Raw genomic sequence first — 19129 nt, forward strand, 5'->3', positions numbered from 1 at the left:
CGTCTCAAATCCCCGTTTTACAGATGAGGCCACTGAGGCCCAGGGGAGTGACGTGACTCTCCCCGAGGTCCCACAGCAAGACAGGTGGCAGAGCCGGGATTAGAACCCCTGACTTTCTGACTCCCGGGCTCCACCAGGCCACGCTGCTTCTCACGGGTCTCCTGGCCCCGGGGAGACCCTGGCCCCCTCGACTCTCCAACCCCTCCATCCCCCAGAGCCCCCAGCCCCCTCCCCCTCTTCCTTCTCGGCAGGGCACTCAATCAGGACCAGAGGCCGGGGAGGGTGCGGATGGGTTTAATGAGGATGCAGGGAGGAGGAGAGGGAGGGCAGGAAGGGCGTGGGGGGGTGGTCTGATGGGGTGGGGGGGCCTGGACCCAGGAGGTGGCTTCCTGCAAGGCACTGAGGGAGCGGGAGGGGAGGGTCCTCGTGATCCCTAGAATCTCCGGCGACCACCGCTTTGCTCCTCCAGTCGCCCACCGGGCTCCGTGACCCTCGGAGAGGGGGTTAGTCTCGCCTTCCCCGTCCCCCCCGAGCCGGGGGGCCGGAGGCTGGGGACCCTTGGGATCCCTCGGGGCTGACGGGCAGGGTAGGGTCACCCCCCAGGGCCCAGGGAGCCCTCCCCAGCTCCGCCCGCCCCGCGCAGGTGGGCCCGGTGGGCCTGGGACAAAGGGGTCGGCCCTGTTGACCCCGTGACCCCAGGGGATCCACCGTGTCCGGCGTCGGGAGGGAAAAGGGATGGGGGGCCCGGGTCCGGTAGCCCCCCGGGAGTAGGGGCGCGCGCGAGAGAGCGCTACAGCAGCTTGTCCGTGTAAACAGCCCGGCCAGGGTCGGGAACTGCGGGTCCGGGGTCCGGGGTCCGGGGTCCGGGGGCGGCGGCGGGGACTCCCTCTTCGCGTCCTCAGGCCGAATCGCCGCCTCCGGACACCTTCCTCTTGGGGCGGCTCTTCAGGGCCTTGGCCGCAGGCTGTGGGGGTCAGGGGTCAGCCGGTCACAGGTCCAGAGGGGAGGGATGGTAAACTCCTCTCGGGCAGGAACCCTGGGTCTTCTTCCTCCACTGGCCTTTCCCGAGCGACTTATTCATTTATTCTACTGAGTTATATTGAGGTCTGCTTAATAATAATGATGGTATTGGTTAAGCGCTCCCTTTGGGCCAAGCACCGTTCTAAGCGCTGGACTTGCACTGATGTCTGTCTCCCCCGCCTCTAGACTGTGAGCTCGTTGTGGGCAGGGATCGTCTCTCTTTACTCCTGTACTGTACTTTCCCAAGCGCTCATTACAGTGCTCTGCACATAGTAAGCGCTCAATAAATACGATTGAATCGAATCGCTCGGTGAAGGCCCGTCTCCTCCGAGAGGTCTTCCCAGATTAAGCCCCATTTTTCCTCATCTCCCACTCCCTTCCGTGTCACCCTGATTTGCTCCTTTTGCTCTCCCCCCCCCCCCGCCGCCCCGCCCCACACCACTTATGAATAGATCTATAATTTATTTTTATTAATGTCTGCTTCTCTGTATTGCTGTCTGTCTCCCCCGCCTCTGGACTTCGAGCTCATTGTGGGCAGGGATTGTCAGCCTTTATCGCCGTCTCGTACTTTCCCAGCCCTTAGTACGGGGCTCTGTACACAGTAAGCGCTCAATAAATACAGCCGAATGAATGAAAAATACCTGTGGTATCTGGTTAAGCGCTTTCTACGTGCCAAGCACTGTATGAGCTAATGAGGTCGGACGCGGTCCCTGTCCCGCACAGGAGAGCGGCTATCCGATCGCTGTTTTACAGCTGGGGAAACTGAGGCCCAGAGAAGTGAAGTGACTCGTTCAGGGTCACGCAGAAGGCAAGTGGCGGAGTCGGGATTTGGAACCCAGGGCCTTCGACTCCCAGGCCCGGGCTCTTTCCCCTAGAGCACGATGTTCCTTGATTGTGAGCTCCTTGTGGGCAGGGAAGGTGTCTATCGACCGAGCGCTATCTTGTACTCTCCCAAGCGCTCGGTACAGCGATCCGCCCTCGGAAAGCGCCCAGTAAATACCATCGGTTGGTTGTTGGTCTCGGTTTTCCGCCAGCTGAAGTGATCCCGAAAAGGTCGTTGGGAGCAGGGACCCCCGTCTACCGACTCCCTTCCACCGTCCTCTCCCAAGCGCTTAGTCCAGTGCTCGGCACACAGTAAGTGCTCGATAAATACCATCGATTGATTGAATGATCGAGTGGAGGGAGAGGAGAAGAGAAAGCGGGGAGGGAGAGGGGAACGGAAAGGGGGAACGGGAGGGGTCCATTCGGGCGGCCACGCAGCCCCCAGGCCTCACCTCAGCCTTGGCCACTTTCTTCATGGACTTGAGCCTCTTGGGGCCCTTGTCTCCTGTGTCATCCTCGGAGGCCTCGGTCCGGGCGTCGGGAGACTGGCTCCCTCTGGACCGCAGGCTCAGGCCGGGCTCCTCCGCGGGAGACGGACAGGACGGCGCTGGGGGCGGGGGGAGGGGGCGCAGCGGGGACAGGGTGAGGGGTCCCCCCGCCTGGCTCCCTCCCCCATCCGTCTCTCTTGGTCCAAGCCTGACCCTGCCCAGCTGCCCTCCCCGGGGGTCCCTTCGACTGCCCCTCCCGGGCCCAGCCGACCCCGGCCCAGCGACCCCGTCGCGCACCCAGGTGTTGGCTGGTGTCCGGGAGGCGGGGGGGCGCGTGTCGGAGGTGGGGGTCCGCACCGGACGACCCCTCGTCGTCTTCCCGGAGGAGGGTCAGGTCCTGCATGCTGAAACTGCGCAGCTTCTCCGACAGCACGCCCTGCCCCTGCCCAGGGCGCTCCCTCAGCCAAGCCGGGACCCCGCCCCACCCGGACGGGACCCGACCCCACCGCGTGGAGTGGGGGGGAGCCCGGGGGGGGACCCGGGACCCGGAGGGGGGAGGGGACGGGCGGGCCTGGGGAGACCTACGGCCGGAGGATGCAGAGGCCCGGAGAGGGCGGAGGGCGTAGGGGGGAACTCGGGGGTGGGATGGGGTCGTAGAGGGGATGGGGGGAAGAGTCATAGGGGGATGGGTGGGGTGGGGTCACGGAGGGGATGGCGGGGGGGCGTGGAGCGGATGGGGAGGCAGGGGCGTGGAGGGGATGGGGTGGGGTAGGCCAGGGCAAAGGGGAAGGGGCGAAGGGGGCGGTGGGGCAGGGAGGACCCCGGCGGTCTTCCCCCCGCCCCGATCCGGGCCTTACCTTGGCGGCGGCGGTGACGGCCGCGTTGGCCGCCAGGTTGAGACCCCTCTTCCCCACCCGCATCATGGTCTCGTAGCTCTTGTCTCGGGCCTGCGTGATGTACTCGTCGATCTCCTGCGCGGGGCCGGGGGACGGGCCCGGGGGAGGTCGGGAAGAACAAGAAGAATCACCGCGGTGTCCGTTAAGGCCTCACTCCGTGCCAGGCACCGTGCTAAGCGCTGGGGTGGACGCGGGTCAATCGGGTCGGACGGTGGTCGAAGGAGGTGGAGGGGAGAACGGGGATTGGATCCCCATTCTGCAGTTGGGGAAACTGAGGCACGGAGAGGCTGAGTGGTCTGCCCAAGATCGTACGAGATCCCTGCCTTCCCCCCCGGCCCCCCAGACTACGCTTTCTGTGAGCAGGGAACGTGTCTATCAACTCTGTTACACTATACTCTCCCAAGTGCTTAGTTCAGTGCTCTGCACACAGGACGCGGCGCAGAGAAAGAGCCCGGGCCTGGGAATCAGAGGCCGTGGGTTCTAACCCCGGCTCTGCCTCTCGTCTGCCTCGGGTCAGTAACTTCTCTGTGCCTCCGTTCCCTCGTCTGTAAAATGGGGATGAAGACTGTGCGCCCCAGGTGGGACAACCCGATGGCCTACCCCAGCGCTTAGTAGAGTGCTTGGCACGCAGTAAGCGCTTAACGAATGCCATCGCTATTATTACAGTGCCTGGCACCTAGCAAGCCCTTAACAAAGACCACGATCACTGTCGGTAGTAATAGTAAGCGCTCAATAAATGCCACGGATCGGGAGGTTGGGAAGGTGGGGGACGGGGGGAGGTGGAGGGAGGGGGTGGGGGTGGCTGGGGGTCGCACCTTCTCCTTGTTAGAGAGCGTCGGGTGGACAAACTTGCGGTAGAGCACGCTGGAGCCCTTAGTGTACGGGGAGAGCAGCCAGATGACGAACGCGATCTTCAGCTCGAAGTAAAAGGGGAACCTGGGGGGGTGGTCGGGGGGGGACGGGGTGGGGGGAGAGACGGAGAGACAGAGAGACAGAGAGAGCGCGGCCGGACGCGTGTGGAGAGACCGTGTGGGGGGCGGGGAGGAGGCAGGGGTGGGCCTGGGGGGCGGTGGGGGGTCTCACCAGGACAGCACGATATCGGTGAGGGTCTCGGCCGTGGTGAAGAAGGCGAAGACGATCCAGTACATCATCCATTTCACCTGCGGGCAGGGCCGCCCGGCCGCTCTCTAAGGGGGTGGTGGGGGGGGGGGGACACCCGCGGCCCCTCCCCCAGCCTGCCGGCAGGATCCCCCCCACCCCAACCCGCCCCGGGGCCGGGGGGTCGGGTCCGCCCACCCCGAGGAGGCCTGGGCACTCACGTATTCCTTCACGTTTTTCGTCTTCACGGCCTTGTAGGAGGAGTAGGCCGGGTAGAGCGTGCCGAAGATGAGCCTGCAGGCGGGCGGCCCCTCGGTCAATCCTATTTATCGAGCGCTTACCGTGTGCAGAACACTGGACCAAGCGCTCGGGAGAGGACGACGGAACGATCGAACTGACGCATTCCCTCCCCACGACGAACTGTCGGTCCATCCTCTGTGGCAGTCGGTCGGTGGTATTTATTGAGCGCTCATGCGGGCCGAGCGCTCTACTAAGCGCTTGGGAGAGGACACTAGGACCGGCACATTCCCTCCCCACAGCCAACTTACGGTCCGCGCCGTCAGTCGGTCGTATTTATTGGGCGCTCGTGTGTGCCGAGCACTGTACTGAGCACTTGGGAGAGGACAGCACAGACGCATTCCCTCGCCACGAGTTTACAGTCTAGAGCAGGGCGACGGACATTAATATAAACAAAATAAAATTCCAGTGCAGTGTGGCCTGAATGCAGGGCACCGTGCTAGATGCTTAGTAAGTGCAGAATAAAGAAATAACATGGTCTCTGCCCATAGGGAACTTACCCGCTAATGGGGGCAAGATGAACATAAAAATATTTACAAAGTGGTCAAGATAAAGTGAATGAAGGTGTAATAATGTTAAGAATAATGTCTGTATTTGTTAAGCGCTTACTATGTGCAGAGCACTGGTCTAAGCGCTGGGGTAGATACAGGGTAATCAGATTGTCCCTCTTGAGGCTCACCGTCTTCATCCCCATTTTCCAGATGAGGTAACTGAGGCACAGAGAACTTAAGTGACTTGCCCACAGTCACACAGCTAAGGGGCAGAGCCGAGATTCGAACCCATGACCTCTGACACCCAAGCCCGGGCTCTTTCCACTGAGCCACGCTGCTTCTCTGTATGTAAACAAGCAACTGGGGAGAGGGTAAATACATTTCTAAGTGCTAAATTACAAAGCAATAAGTTTATAAGGGCCCAAGGGATGAGAAAGCACCGGGGCTGAGAAATCAAGGAGAGCTTGGTGGAAGAGGTGGGCACAGAGAGTGGGAGGCACAGGGAAACCAGAAAAGGCTACGAGAGCTAAAAATTATTATTAATAATAATAACAGCTGTGGTATTCGTTGAGCACTTACTATGTGCCAAACGCTGAACTAAGCACTGGGGTTGATACAAGACAATCAGGGTGGAAACAGTCCCTGTCTGCCATGGGGCTCTCGGTTTAAGTGATCACGATAACTGCACTATTCGTTAAGTGCCTACTCTGAGCCAAGTCCTGTATTAAGCCCTGGGGTAGACAGAGGATTCATTCATTCAATCGTATCTATTGAGCGCGCACTGTGTGCAGAACACTGGCCTAAACGCTTGGAAAGTACAATTCAGATAGAGACAATCCCTACCCAACAACGGGCTCACGGGCTAGATGGGGGAGACGGACAACAAAACAAAACAAAACAAATAGGCATCACTGCCAACAAAATAAATAGAGCGGTAGATCATCAGGTCAGACACCGTCCCTGTCCCATTCGGGGCTCTCGTCCGATCTGATTAAGTGGTTTCTACCCCGGCGCTTAGAACAGTGCTTGACACATAGTAAGCACTTAAACGGTAATAATAATAATATTAATAATAATAATGGAATATTCCCCTTCTCCTCCTGGACCTGGACTGCCCTCCAACTCCGCAAAATTGCCAACTGCACTCATTTCCCAAATCACAAAACAGAGACAGAGACACACTAGCCATCCCCACAGACTTTTAGCCACGGACCCCGGAGGCTACAGAAAGCACACGGGATGGGGTTTGGGGGGGTCTCAGCCTCCAGGAGGCCAAACCCCAAGCCACTGATCTGTTAAAGTCCGTCTCCCCCTCTAGACCGTAAGTTCGTCGTGGGCAGGGAATGTGTCCGTTTATTGTTGCACTGTACTCTCCCAAACGCTCAGTACAGTGCTCTGCACACAGTCAGCGCTCAGTAAATACGATTGAAGGAATAAATGAATGACAGTCTTCCCCCTTGCCCCGCCAAAGGTTATTTCTCCCCAGCGACGGACAACGCCGGGGGGGGGGGGGCGGGGGTCACTGCTCCAGGTTCCACTCCTTAGGCGGCTCCTCTCCTCCCGCCAAGCCGGATTCTGCCACACGTGCGGAGGCCCCCTCGTCTGGAGCCGGTTTCTTGGCCGCCCCCCTTCCCGCGGCACCCCCTTTTTTAATGGTATTTGTTAAAACGCTTACTGCGGGCCAGGCGCTGTACTAAGCGCTGGGGTAGACACAAGTTAATTAGGTTGGATGCAGTCCCTGGCCCACATGGGGCTCACAGTCTTAATCCTCGTTTAACAGATGAGGAAACTGGGGCACAGGGATGTGAAGGGACTCACCCAAGGTCACGCAACAGACAAGCGGCGGAGCCGGGATCGGAACCCAGGTCCTTCGGACTCCCGGGCCCGTTGGCGGCGGGGATGTCTATCCACCAGGCCATGCCCCTTGCCCCGTGAAGACCTTCCGGTGCCCGCTTTGCCCCCAGGACCCTTTCCTCGGCCGGGCCACCCGGTGGGGCAGTGGCAGGCCGGAGTTTGGCCGGGCTGGGCGGGAGGAGGTTGGCGCGGTGTGGGGGTGGCTGGAGCACCTGATCGCAGTCGGGGTGAAGGGGACCGGAGGTGGGGGGCGTCCAGGGTGTCTCCGGGGCCTAAGGTAGGGGGTTCTGCTCACACGACAGCCTCCTCCATCCTCCCCTCGAGGCCACGGGCCTCCCCGGGCCCGGCCCCACCGGCCCCGGTCAGCGGGAGGGTGTTGGCGACCGGCCAGTCCGGCTCCCCGGGCCTCCGACAGACTGACGAAGAGCGGGGAGGATTTCCACCGAAACCCCGGCCCGGGGCCTCCCCGCCTCCATCCCTGGCGGGACCCCTTCCCTCCCGGCCGCCCTCGGTCGGGGTCACCGGAGCCGGGGTCGTCGGACGGACGACGCCAACGGGGCCGGGCCGGTGAGGCGGGTGGTCCCCGGGACCAGCCGGGGCCTTGCGGGACAGGAGGGGCGGAGGCCGCCCCTCCGAAGGCTTTATGGGCACGGAGGCTGGGGGATGGAGGCGATGACCTCCAGAGAGCCCTCCAGGCTGGGAAGCCATCCCGGGCTCGTGGCCTAGGGACCCCGACGTGGGCTCTCCCAGCCCCCGCCCGCCACCATCCCCCCTCTCCCCATCTGGGTGAGGAGCGGGCATCCTGAGGGGGTGGCCAGGCCGGGCCGCCCCCCTCTCCTCCGTCCTCTCGGGAGTTGGGGGAGCTCGGGAGGCCAGGGGTGCAGGTGGATTTAGGGAAGAAAACCCACCCCCCTCTTCCCTCTCCCCCTGCCGGACCCCTCTCCCGGTCCACTGGGCCCACCGGTCCTGGCACCCAGTAAGCGCTTAACACCCCCCCCCAATTATCATTATTATCGTGAACCCCTCGTCCCTGTCCCCTCCCAGTCTCGGGCTGGGGCCAGGCCTGGGGATTTGGACGAGAAGGAGGAGGTTGGAGGACTCCCCAGATGCCTCAATCCCCACCCCCCAATCCGCCCAGGCCCCCAAACCGTCGGTCCCTGTCCGTTCCTCTCCCCCAGCTTCCCGTCCTCGCCCCCCTCCAGCCCCCCACTCACACGACCAGGCGGGAGATGATCCAGGACACCATGGCCGGGCCGGGGAGGGTCGGGGAGGGTTTTGGGGGGCCGGAGGATGGAGCAGCCCCAGCCCCAGCCCCAGCCGCCCTTAAAGGGGAGGTTCCTGCAGCAACCGTAGGGCCTGGGAACGGTGGCGGCTCTTAAAGGGAAAGGGGCGTCTGTCGGCGGCCACAGAGCCCCTCCCTCTCCCCCCCTCCCCCCCCCCCCGGGGACCCAACACCCCCCCTTGCCGCCCCCCGAACCCGAACTTCCCCCTCCCGCACCCCCCTCCCCCAAACCCTCCACCCTGTCCATCCTCCATCCTTCCCTGGGGCCCCCCCTCCCCCCAGAAGGGTCCCCCCACCCCAAATCTTCCAGGTCGCAGAGGCGGCCCCTCTCCCGCCGGGGATCAAATTTCCAAGGGCTATAAAGGGAGACACCCTGCCCCAAACCCCCCCGCCCCCGTCCCCCTCCCCAACCTCCATCAAACCCAGCACAGGCTGCCATGGCAACCGTGGAGAAACAGCGTGGCCTAGCGGATCCAGCCCCAGGCCTGGGAACCAGAGGGACCTGGGTTCCAATTCCCCCCTCACCACTGAAATAAAATAAATCAGGGATGGTATTCGTTAAGCGCTTACTCTGTGCCAAGCGCCGTTCTAAGGACCGGGGTAGATTCAAGGTAATCAGGTTGTCCCGTGTGGGGTTCCCACTCTTCATCCCCATTTTACAGATGAGGTCACTGAGGCACAGAGAAGTGAAGCGACTTGCCCGAAGTCCCACAGCAGACAAGTGACGGAGCGAAGATTAGAACCCACGCCCTCTGACGCCCTGCCACTTGACCGTTGCGTGACCCTGGGCAAATCACTTCACTTCCTGCGCCTCAGTTCCCTCACTTGCAAAATGGGGATTCAGACTGGGAGGCCCAGGTGGGACAGGGACTGGGTCCAACCCGATTAGCTTGTAGCCACCCCAGCGCTTAGTACAGTGCTTGGCACATAGTGAGGGCTTAACAAACACCATGTAAACAAAACAAAAAACCAAAAGACATGTCTGAGCTGCCCCCACCCCCACAGTTCCACGGCCCTGAAACCGGGGAGAGTCTTCTGGTCTCTTCTTTCTGGCAAGCTGGCATCACCTTTCTTCCCACGGCAGTCTGGGTGTCCCTCCCTGAGGCTGAAAGACTAATAATAACAGTAATAATAATAATTGTTGCGTGCTTACTACGTGTCAAGCACTGAGACGCAATGCATTAGATCAGACCCAGTCCCACAGTAAGCGCTCAGTAAACACGAATGAAGGAATAAATGAATTGAATGAATGAACGGGACTCACAATCTAGAGGACATTTAATCCCCATTTTACAAGCAAGGAAACTGAGGCCCAGAGAAGTTGAGTGACTCGTCCGAGGTCACGACAGCCGGCCAGTGGCGGAGCTGAAATCAGAAGCCAGGTCTCCTGACTCCTAGACGGAGACTCTTTCCGCTAGGCCTCGCTGCTTCTCAGGGGCATCCCATCCTAACCGGAGTCCCAAATGCCAGTCCGTTTGGAAAGCAGAGGGGAGGCAGACAGGGGCCCGGCGGACATGGAAGGCTCAGGAGAGTAAGGGATGGCATTCGCCAAGAAGACTCGGTGGCCTCTTCCTTAGAGGATGGCTCAAAGATTCTCCAGGAAAATGATCCACGTGCTCTTCAAAAATGCTAGAAATCCAAGACGCAGGGGAGAGGGCCTCCATCACCCCAAGACCCGGTGCCGAGCTGGTCCGGTCCACCCTCCCCCGATCCCTCACCCTCCCAAGGGGAGTTTCCGCTACAGGCCGTGGACAGAATCCGTGTCCGCCGCCCGGGCCGGGCCCTAAGATGGTCTCCCGGTAGCAGCCAGGACAGCACCATAGTTAAGGATGGGTTTGCGCCTGGCACTGCGGTCCAGGGAGGCCCTGCGGTTGCCTGGAAACCATCTCCCGGCAACCCGGGTGGGCGCTCGCTTAGACTCCCGAGCCACACCTTCCCCCGTGCCCGGCCCTCAGGTGAAGCGGGCTAAGCCTGTCCTTGATGAAGACGCCACCTGGGCACCTTCGGTGAGCCTTAGGTGACCGGAGCCTTGAAGCACTCTTCTGGGACGCCAACCCGGTCCCAGAAAGTTGCCGGGGTCCAAAACGGGCAAAGTGAAAACCCGGCTCCCGCTGAGAAGTCCCCGTCGCTGCCCTAGTTTCGGAGACATTTTTAGCCAAAATGTAGGCTAGTCCCTGTCCTTATTTCTCCTGAAGCGGCAGCAAAATGCCATTTCCATTGTCTTTTGCCTGTGTAGAAAGGCCACCTTCGCAACCCGATTTCCATGACATTTCCAAAGCCTCTTTTCTGTATCTTTATGTGTTTCAGAGGCGAGAGGTGCTGCACAGAGTTCTCCGGTTTCTCCCACGGGAGCCGCCGCGACACTCAGAGGTCAGAAACATCAAACCCTTTCTCCAAGAACGTTTCCCAGGGCGATTTCCCCGAACCACTGAGTCAACTGTATTTATTGAGTGCTTACTGTGTGCAGAGCACTGTACTAAGTGCTTGGGGGAGTACAGTCAACCGACATTCCCTGCCCACGACGAGATTACCGTGTAGAGGGGGGGGACGGACATTAATGGAAATAAATGACAGTTGTGGACACGAGTGCTGTGGGGCTAAGAGGGGGGATGAACGAAGGAAGTCATGGCGACGCAGAAGAGGAAAGGAGGGCTTAGTCGGGGAAGGCCTCTTGGAGGAGACGGGCCTTCGATAAGGCTTAGAAAGAAAAGGCATGTCGGCAGCTGAGCCATTACTCGATCCTCCTCCACCGAGGAGCCATCGGCCTTATGGATTCTTGAGCACCCCGTCTCCTAGAGCCAGCTGAGCACAGGAGAATACAGCGAGGCACTAACTTGGAGGAATGAGGGAAAAGTTTCTCAGACCACGAGACCAAGGCTTCCTCCTCCGGTCCGTCGGCTCGGCGGAGGACAACATCGAGAAAGGTACAGATAAGTCCTTGCATCTCCACTAACTCCCCACCAACAGCCAGAAGCAGCATGGCCCATAAGATAGATCCCGGGCCTGGCAGGCAGAGAGACCTGGCTTCTAATGCCGCTCTACCTCTAGTTGCTGGGTGACCTTAGACAAGTCACTTCACTTCTCTGGGTCTGTTTCCTTATCTCTAAAACAGGGATTCTCCCTCCTACTGGTCCCACGTGAGACCCGATTATCTTCTATCTGCCCCAGTGCGAGCAGCCGTGAGCCCGGTGGTAGGAGAACGTGGAGAAGAAATTAGTCCAGTCCACGTGGATTTGTTATATTTTAATAAGAACATGGAAATCCTAGTCAGCCCTTCACAAAATGAAAATACAGAAAGTGAAATTAAAAGGATTCTACAGTAAATGACTTTTTATTATTTTTTTTTTTTTAAAAATGAAGTAACTGTGAACATATAAACAAGCCTGCAAAGGGGCACAAAAGTACTGCTGGAAAGAAGGTAGATAGTTTCCAAAAGTACTTTCTGGACATTGGAATCCATCACTCTCAGGTGTTGACGCTGAATCCGGGAAAACAACTTCCGCTGAGCCGGAAGGTGTGGAGGAGGGGGGCGGCGGGGGGGAACCACCTTTCTGGGCGAGAGAGAAAAAGGAAAAAAAAAAAAAAAACAAAAACAAAACCAAAAAAACAAACCCAAAAAACAAAAACCAAACCGGCCTGTCAGAAAGTCAATTCTCCTTTCGCTTCCGGAAAGCCGCGGGAGCCCCGAGGTGAGGATGGCTCGCCGAGTCCCCGGCGTGGGCCCGCGTGGGCCAACCACGGCTCCCAGGCGCCACGGGGTCCCCCTCGACCCCTCGGATGCCCCCCATCCGCGGGCGGCTCTCCCGAGGGGCCGCGGCCGGACGGGGAGGATGGGCGGCTGGGGGCGGAAGCGCAGCCCGGCGGGGCCGGGTCTCTCGAGATCTGCTTTGGCTGTTTTGTGCTATCGTGGGGCCTCTTGGTTTTCGCCCAGCCGTTTTCTCTTCGGAGACGGGGGGGCTGGAGGGAAGACTGGCGGTCCTGGGCCTTTCCGTGAACCCGGGAAAACGGTCGCGGTGTTTCAAAAATTCTAAAAATATCTACTTTCAGGAAATCGTAACTGTCTCACTACAAACCTAGTTCTTCACTAAATACACAACGCTCCCAGCCCTGGGGCCTCCTGGGAGAAGCGAGTGGACCCTCCCCGGCGTTCAGGGAGGGCGCGGGGGGCCGTGGGGGAGGGTGTTGGCGGGGGAAGGGGGGGCCCTGGTCTCCCTCCCCCCCCGGGGTCCGGCGAGTCCAGGCGGGCGGCCGGGCACCGTCCCGTCGGCCGCTCCCTGCTTACGTCCGCGAGTCGGACGACCCCCCCGAAGGAGGCTGGGCGCGGGCGGAAAGGAGAGAGGACCCCCGTTCCCGGCGCCCCATCTCTCCCGAGGGCCCGCGGCGGGTTTCGGGAGGGCCCGGTTCCCGGAGGGCCACGGGCCGGTGACCACGCGCGGCCCCTCGGGCTCCGAGTCGGGGATCGTGGGTGAGGAAGAGCGCGGCTCGCCCGTTTAGACCTTCAGTGTTGAGGCAGCGTAGGAAACAGTGGCCAGAATTTGTAATACTGAGCACCGCGGCTCCCGGGCTGGGGGAGGGTGGGGGGGCGGAGGGGCGGGGGCAGCTCTGCTCCAGCAGAGACCCCCGGGCGGCTCCCTGGCGGGGCTGTGAGTGAAAGGCCTGCTTCACAAGGGGCGGGGGTCCGACTGGCCATTCCTACGACCGTGCCAGTTTGGATTCGTGAGCCTTCAGTGTGCCGACGGCGTCCTTGACCGCGTGGTAGATGATGTTCTTGACCTGCGGGAGCGGGAGAGAATTGGTCTGAGGCCATCGGGGCCGGCCCGGCGGAGGGACACCTCACACCCCGCAGCTGGTGCAGGGGAGAGGGAAGAGGTCTTTGGAAATCGGTCACTGTGGGGTTTCACTTAGAGAGCTTCCCTTCCAGCCCCGTGGGGGACTAACCCTTGTCGGAGATTGGGCAGGGGGCGGGTGCCCGGCTTCCAGAGGCGGAGAAAGGCTTGTTTGTATCGATCGAACCCCCGCCACCCGCTCTCCGGCCACTGAGGCCGGTTCTCGAGACTCAACGCTTTGGACGCTACGGGGACAGCCTCCGTACACCCAGAAAGGAGGCCTGACCTCGGACTCCGAATTAAGCCGGGTGGAGACAAGCGGGCCGACCCCCTCCCTCCCCGCGACTCCCAGCCCCGAGCGGCCCGCCTCTCCCGGAGCGATCCCGGAAGCGTCACCTGCAGCTTATCCTCGTGGTTCGTGTGAGTATTGGACAGGTGCCTGAACTCCTGGGTCAGGCGGAAGCAGTGCTTTACGTGTTCGGGGGATACAAAATCTTCCGCCACCTTGATGCAACTGTACAGATTGTGAACCTGGGAGGGGGAGAGACGGGGCCGGGCGTCAGACGACCGACTCCCCGGACCCGACCGTCGTGCCCTCCCCGCTCCTCCGCCCCGGGGCGGGGGGGTCCCCCGGGGACTCGCCTGGTGGGGGGCTCCGGCGGGGATGAAGACGGCGTCTCCCAGGAACTGCACGATGGCCCAGCCCTGCACGCCGTGATCCTCGTAGAGGCGCTTGCGCAAGGTCTGGTCCAGGTACCAGCTCTGGTCGTGGATCGGGTCGTGGTCGGGAGGGTTTTCCTGGCCCTGCTCCTCTCCCACCTGCGGTCAGAGTCGTTCGTTCGTACGGTCCATCGAACCGACCGAGCGCTTACTCTGCGCCAAGCTCAGTGGGAGCCTTGTGGGAATTCCCGTGCCACAAACTGGGTACCTCATGGCCTCGGCGACCCCCCGAGCCCACAAACGTGCGTTCAAAACCTGAGCCGTGTTGTGAAAACATCAGGGAAAGGGACCCGCTCCCATCAGACCATCTGGTCCAGACCCTTGGGGCATCTGCGTCATCTGGATGAAGATGGGGGATTCCCAGGCCACAAGAACATTTTTTTTTTTTTTTTTTTTTTACCTTTGCTTATATGGTTTTGGATAAACGGGAACACGGGAATTTTGGTGTAAAGGAATGTTGTTCTGCGCAAAAGATAATACTGGAGATCGGAAGGGAAAATTTGGAAGGATAATTGAATCTGGATTTTTTCACGCATGGGAATTAGAGGAGCTAATTAAAGTTCCTCGTTCACCGTTTCTCACAGCCTCCTTCAAATCCACCCTGGGGGAGAGGGAGACAGAAGAGTCCAATTGTTTTCCAACCGCCCTGAGACAACGTTCACCACAGTACGATTTGGGAGAGACGCCGAGGGTTTGCGCGTTCGTTCCTTCTCCCCCACCCAGCAGAGGCGGAGCTCAAACTGGTGGTAACCGGGCAGGGATCGGTGACCGAAGCGGTCTTCCCTCACCTCTGCCCCTGTCCGGCACCCAGGGGATGATGATGATAATAATAATAATGATGATGATGATGATAATAACAGCGCTATGTGTCACGCGCTGTTCTAAGCGCTGGGGTAGATCCAAGCTAATTAGGTCGGACACCGTCCCCGTCCCACATGGGCTCACAGTCTTAATCCCCATTTGACAGATGAGGGAACTGAGGCCCAGAGAAGTGAGGTGACTTGCTCAAGGTTACCCGGCAGACAAGTGGAGGAGCTGGGATTAGAACCCAGGTCCTTCCGACTCCCAGGCCCGGGCTCTCTCCACCGGGTTGGACTGGTGGGGGGTTGGAGGGGAGCCCGCTGCTCTACCTTTCTCAGCAGCTCCCGGATCTTTTCCGCATCCTTAGCCGCGTAGATATGCCACAGGGCCCCGGGCTTCTCCTTCCCTTCGTGGATCCGCTGCTTCGTCACCTCGTCGGCATCCCCTTCGTCGATCGTCTTTAGGACCTCTGAAAGGAGCGAACGGAAAGTCTCGACGGGTGAGAAGGAAAGGAGTCCCTTAGACCGTAAGCTCGGTGGGGGCAGGGAACGCAGGGGCCAACTTTGATGTATTGGGCTCATCCAAGCGCACAGAAGACACAATAAATACTACCTCACTGGCACGGAGTTTGTGAACTCATCGCTGCCGGACTCGCAAGTATGACACTCAAATTCCACCCCCGACGTAGTAGACGCTCAAAAAATACTATAGATGATGAATCTAAATCTCGCTTTGATAATAATAATTATGATGGTAGTTGTTAAGCGGTTATTTTGTGTCAGGCTCTGTACTAAGCACCGGGGTGGATACAAGCAAATCGGGTCGGGCACAGTCCCTGGCCCGCATGGGGCTCAGAGTCTTAACTCCCGTTTTAAATCCTATTCCTTCCTACTTAGCTTGTGGGAAAGGGGCTGTGTCCAACCTGATCGGCTTGTATCTCTCCCAGTACTTAACCCAGAAGGGGAGGCTGAGGCCCAGAGAAGGGAACTGCCTTGCCCAAGGTCACACAGCAGACAAGAGGCGGAATGGGGATAAGAACCCAGGTCCTTCTGACTCCCAGGCCTGTGCTCTATCCAATAGGCTTCTCTTGACACTTGGGAAAAGAGGGGTGGGAATTTCTGGACAATCGCCATCCAGGAGCTCGGGAAGAGACCCGGCTGGGTCTCCCCCGTCCCGGAGGGCCTCCTCTCTCCGGCCTACGAAAGGATCCAGAAGTTCACAGCTCAGGCCACCGCTGCGGTTGACACCTGGCTAAAACCGGGGCTCCTGGACAGTGTCCGGGGCACCCATGGAGGCCGGGGGCCTGGAGCAGACGGGGAGGGAGGGCGGCGAGGTCTGGGACCCTTACCCTCGTCGTGGGCCCCCTCGCCGATGGGGATGCCGACGTACACCATGACGTTAACCGCGTCCGACACGTCCAGGTGCAGGTTGGTGGTGCCCACTCGCCGATCTTCTGCCGTTATTAAGCCTGAGGGGACGAGAAAAGGAGGTAGGATGAGAGTCGGTTTTGTCCTGACATCCAAAGCCCCCTCAGGAGGGACCCTCGGGGGCAACTAAACACGTACCCTCACGGCTACTTTTGCTAGGCGTCGGCTCGAGGGCAGGGATCATGTCTACTAACTCTCATGTACGCTCCCAAACGTTCAGTCCAGTGCTCTGCGCTCGGCAGGCTGTCAGCTCCTTGAGGGCTGGGATTCTATCTATTAACGCTACTGTACGCTCCCAAGAGCTTAGCCCGTTGTGCTGCACTGAGTTAACTGAAAGCTCCTTTTTTTAAGGGCATTTGGAGGGTGCTATGTGCCAGGCACTGATCTAAGCACTGGGGTAGATACAACGCAATCAGATTGGCCACAGTCCACGTCCTCCATGGGGCTCACAGTCTTAATCCTCATCAGACAGATGAAGGAACGGAGGGACAGAGAACTGAAGTGACTTGCCCGCGGTCTCCCAGCCGACAAGTGGACTCGAGACTAGAACCCGGGTCCTCGAGGGCAAGGATCGTGTCTTCCAAGTCTACTGTATCATACCCTCCCAAGTGCTCTGCACACAGTAAGCGCTCAATAAATACGACTGAATGAACGAACTTCCGCTTTCCCCAGATACGGGGGACGGGGGGCGGGGGGAAGTGCCTTCTGTTCTCCCCGCGTCCTCTGGCCACGATTCCCAGGACAGGGCAGGGCGGGGAGGCCGGGAGGGGACGCCACCCTACCGTAGGCGTTGTACATCTTGGGCCCCAGGTCAGGCCGGACGAAGTAGCTGGGCAGCCTGGAGGCCAGGTTCAGCCGGCCGTCCCGCTTGGTGTATTCTGGGAGAGGGAGGTTCTCCATCAGGTCTTCAAACCTACAAAGGGTGGGGGGGACACGGAGGGAGGGGACCCCGGTTAGGCGGCTTCAGGGGGAGAGGGGAGCGGGGGGGAGGCGGACACGCCCGCGGGTCGTCTTGCCGAGCGACCCCCACGTGAACGGGGAGGGGTCGGACGGACGTCGGCCCTCACCCACCTGGTGGGCATCATGTCCCGGAAGTCCTCCCCCGGCGGCCAGTCCTTCAGCTTCAGGACCATCGGCTGCCCGTCTTCCGACCGGAGCCGCTCTGCCAGAGAGGAGAAACGCTCCTGAAGGTCCAGGCCGATTCCGCGGGGGCCCCCGGGCTGCCCTGCGGGGCAGCTCCAGCAAAAACTTTTCCCCGTGACTCTGTTTTCTTTCTTCTCCAAACCCACGAGACTCCACCTCCCCGCCTGCCCCCAAACAACGCCCACGGGGGGCCTCTAGGGAGCACCAGCCGGGCGCCCCAAGCGTCACGGCGGGATCGGGGACGGCCGGCCCGGGGGTGGGGGTGGGGGACGGCTCTGCCCGGCCACGGCCAAGATGTCATCTGGGAGGTCGGCACCGGGCTGACCAGTGCCGGGGAGGAGCCCCGGGGGCCGCTGGCCTCCTTCCCTGGCTGCGCTTACTGGAAATGATCTCGAACCCATCCCAGAAGTCCCGCACTTTCACGTCGGAAATGATGGCGCAGTTCCGGCAGTTGACGAGGTCGACGTCCTGGTCCCCGAATTCCAGGCTGAAGGCTTCCGGCTTCCAGAGTTCCGACTTGAGCTTCTTGTGGACGCCCGACACCAGGACCGGCTGGGGAGAGGGACGGGCCCCGACTAGCTCGTATCTACCCCAGAGCTCAGTACAGTACCGGGCACGCAGTACACGTTGAACGGATACTCCCCTCCGGCCATCCACCCCACTCTGCCCCGAGACCGTCCGTCGTGTCCTCCTCTTCCTACCTCTTCCGGGAAGCCCACCGGAAAAGAACCCGACCCACACCCCACGGTTTCGGAGAGTGGCGGAAGTAAAACCGAAGAATGAGGAGAGACCGGTCCAACCCTGCGGACTCCAAGCCCCGACGTCGGTTAAGGCTACCAGACACGATTCCTTCCGGGCCGGGCAGGCTCCAACAGGAATTCTAAGTGGCGGGGGCTGGGATGGTGGGGGGGAGGGGGCCAGGGGACAGAGGTTAGAGGAGGTGAAATTCCTTTGCTCCCAACCACCTCCCTCCCAACCCGGTTCCTCGCTTGTTCCAGGGTCTGAGCAGGTAAGAAGCCACTTGGATCCAGGTCGTAGAGGAACACCCGGGCACCCCTCCGGCAGCGCCCCTGCTCCCTTGCCCCACCACGCGAGCCGGGGGTGGGGTCTCCTGCCCTGGGGGCGAGGGGGCCGCATCCCCAAAAGCCCAAACCCGGAGCTAACGCTAAGACCCCACGAGGGAACAAATGAGAGACGCGTCCAAAACTAGCACAGTATGAGTACTGGCTTAACGCTCCCAAAGCACCGGGTACCGTACTCAGCGCTGGGATAGATTCGAGCTGATCGGGTTGGACGGAGCGTCCACGTCCCACGTGGAGCTCACGGTCTTCACCCCGGTTTACGGATGAGGGAACTGAGGCCCAGAGGATCGAAGTCACTTGCCCGGGGTGACGCGGCGGACAAGTGGCGGAGTCAGGAGGAGAACCCTGGTCCTTCGGGCTCCCAGGCCCGGCTCTAGCCACTAGGCCGTGCAGATATTGCTCTGCCGCTAACGCACTTGGGCTCCCTCAGTGTCTCCTTTGCTGGTGCGTGTTTTTTCGTGTGGAAGCTCTCTGTGGGCAGGGAGCCTTGTGGCCTTGCCTTTCTTTTGTGACTCCCAAAAGCTTAGGACGGGGCCCTGCCCTCACCGGGCGTCCACCCAACACCACTGTTACGTGGTGTTACCGCTTCACCGCCCGAGAAGAAATGCCCTGGAGAACCGCCATGGGAAATCGCCCTCTACCCCGTTTCTCCGGGGGTCGAAGCCCACCGGGCCACCATCCCCGCGGTCCTTCCAGAACCTCCGTGAGTTGCCCGTCGGTAGCGGCCTAGGGCTCCTTCCGCCAGGGTCGGCTTACTGTTTGGGTTCCTCTGGACTGTCGGCTCGCTGTGGGCGGGGAATGTCTCTGTTTATTCTGTTGGATTCTCTCAAGCGCTTAGTACAGTGCTCGGCACGTAGTAAGCACTCAATAAGTACGACAATG

At 60.4% G+C, this 19129-nt stretch overlaps 2 protein-coding genes across 2 annotated transcripts in view; both read right to left on the reverse strand.

Moving 5' to 3' along the window:
- Positions 1–278: 278 nt before the first annotated feature.
- REEP2 (receptor accessory protein 2) lies at positions 279–8212 on the reverse strand. Its single transcript, XM_029052624.1, has 8 exons — positions 8181–8212; positions 4546–4618; positions 4310–4386; positions 4042–4162; positions 3188–3301; positions 2628–2772; positions 2295–2449; positions 279–964 (listed from the first exon to the last, which is right to left on the reverse strand). Exons 1-8 carry the CDS (start codon positions 8210–8212, stop codon positions 899–901), a joined length of 783 nt encoding a protein of 260 aa, XP_028908457.1. The 3' UTR covers positions 279–898.
- Positions 8213–11470: 3258 nt separating this feature from the next.
- Positions 11471–19129, reverse strand: part of KDM3B (lysine demethylase 3B) — a 37619-nt gene continuing 29960 nt past the window's right edge. The window contains 8 exon segments of the mRNA XM_029052830.2: positions 11471–13021; positions 13471–13605; positions 13717–13893; positions 14925–15064; positions 15944–16063; positions 16805–16935; positions 17094–17184; positions 17546–17717. Coding sequence (XP_028908663.1) covers positions 12941–13021; positions 13471–13605; positions 13717–13893; positions 14925–15064; positions 15944–16063; positions 16805–16935; positions 17094–17184; positions 17546–17717 — 1047 coding nt within the window. The 3' untranslated portion in view covers positions 11471–12940.

This window comes from Ornithorhynchus anatinus, chromosome X2 (assembly GCF_004115215.2).
Source record: "Ornithorhynchus anatinus isolate Pmale09 chromosome X2, mOrnAna1.pri.v4, whole genome shotgun sequence".
NCBI classification, from domain to species: Eukaryota; Metazoa; Chordata; class Mammalia; order Monotremata; family Ornithorhynchidae; genus Ornithorhynchus; species Ornithorhynchus anatinus.

Excerpts from the sequence above, each read along its gene's own strand:
- REEP2 (XM_029052624.1), bottom strand. The coding sequence starts at position 8,212 with ATGGTGTCCTGGATCATCTCCCGCCTGGTCGT. Across the intron at positions 4,163-4,309 it reads ACCGATATCGTGCTGTCCTG|GTTCCCCTTTTACTTCGAGC; the intron begins GTGAGACCCCCC and ends CCACCCCCCCAG. Across the intron at positions 2,773-3,187 it reads CCGTCACCGCCGCCGCCAAG|GGGCAGGGCGTGCTGTCGGA; the intron begins GTAAGGCCCGGA and ends CGCCCTGGGCAG.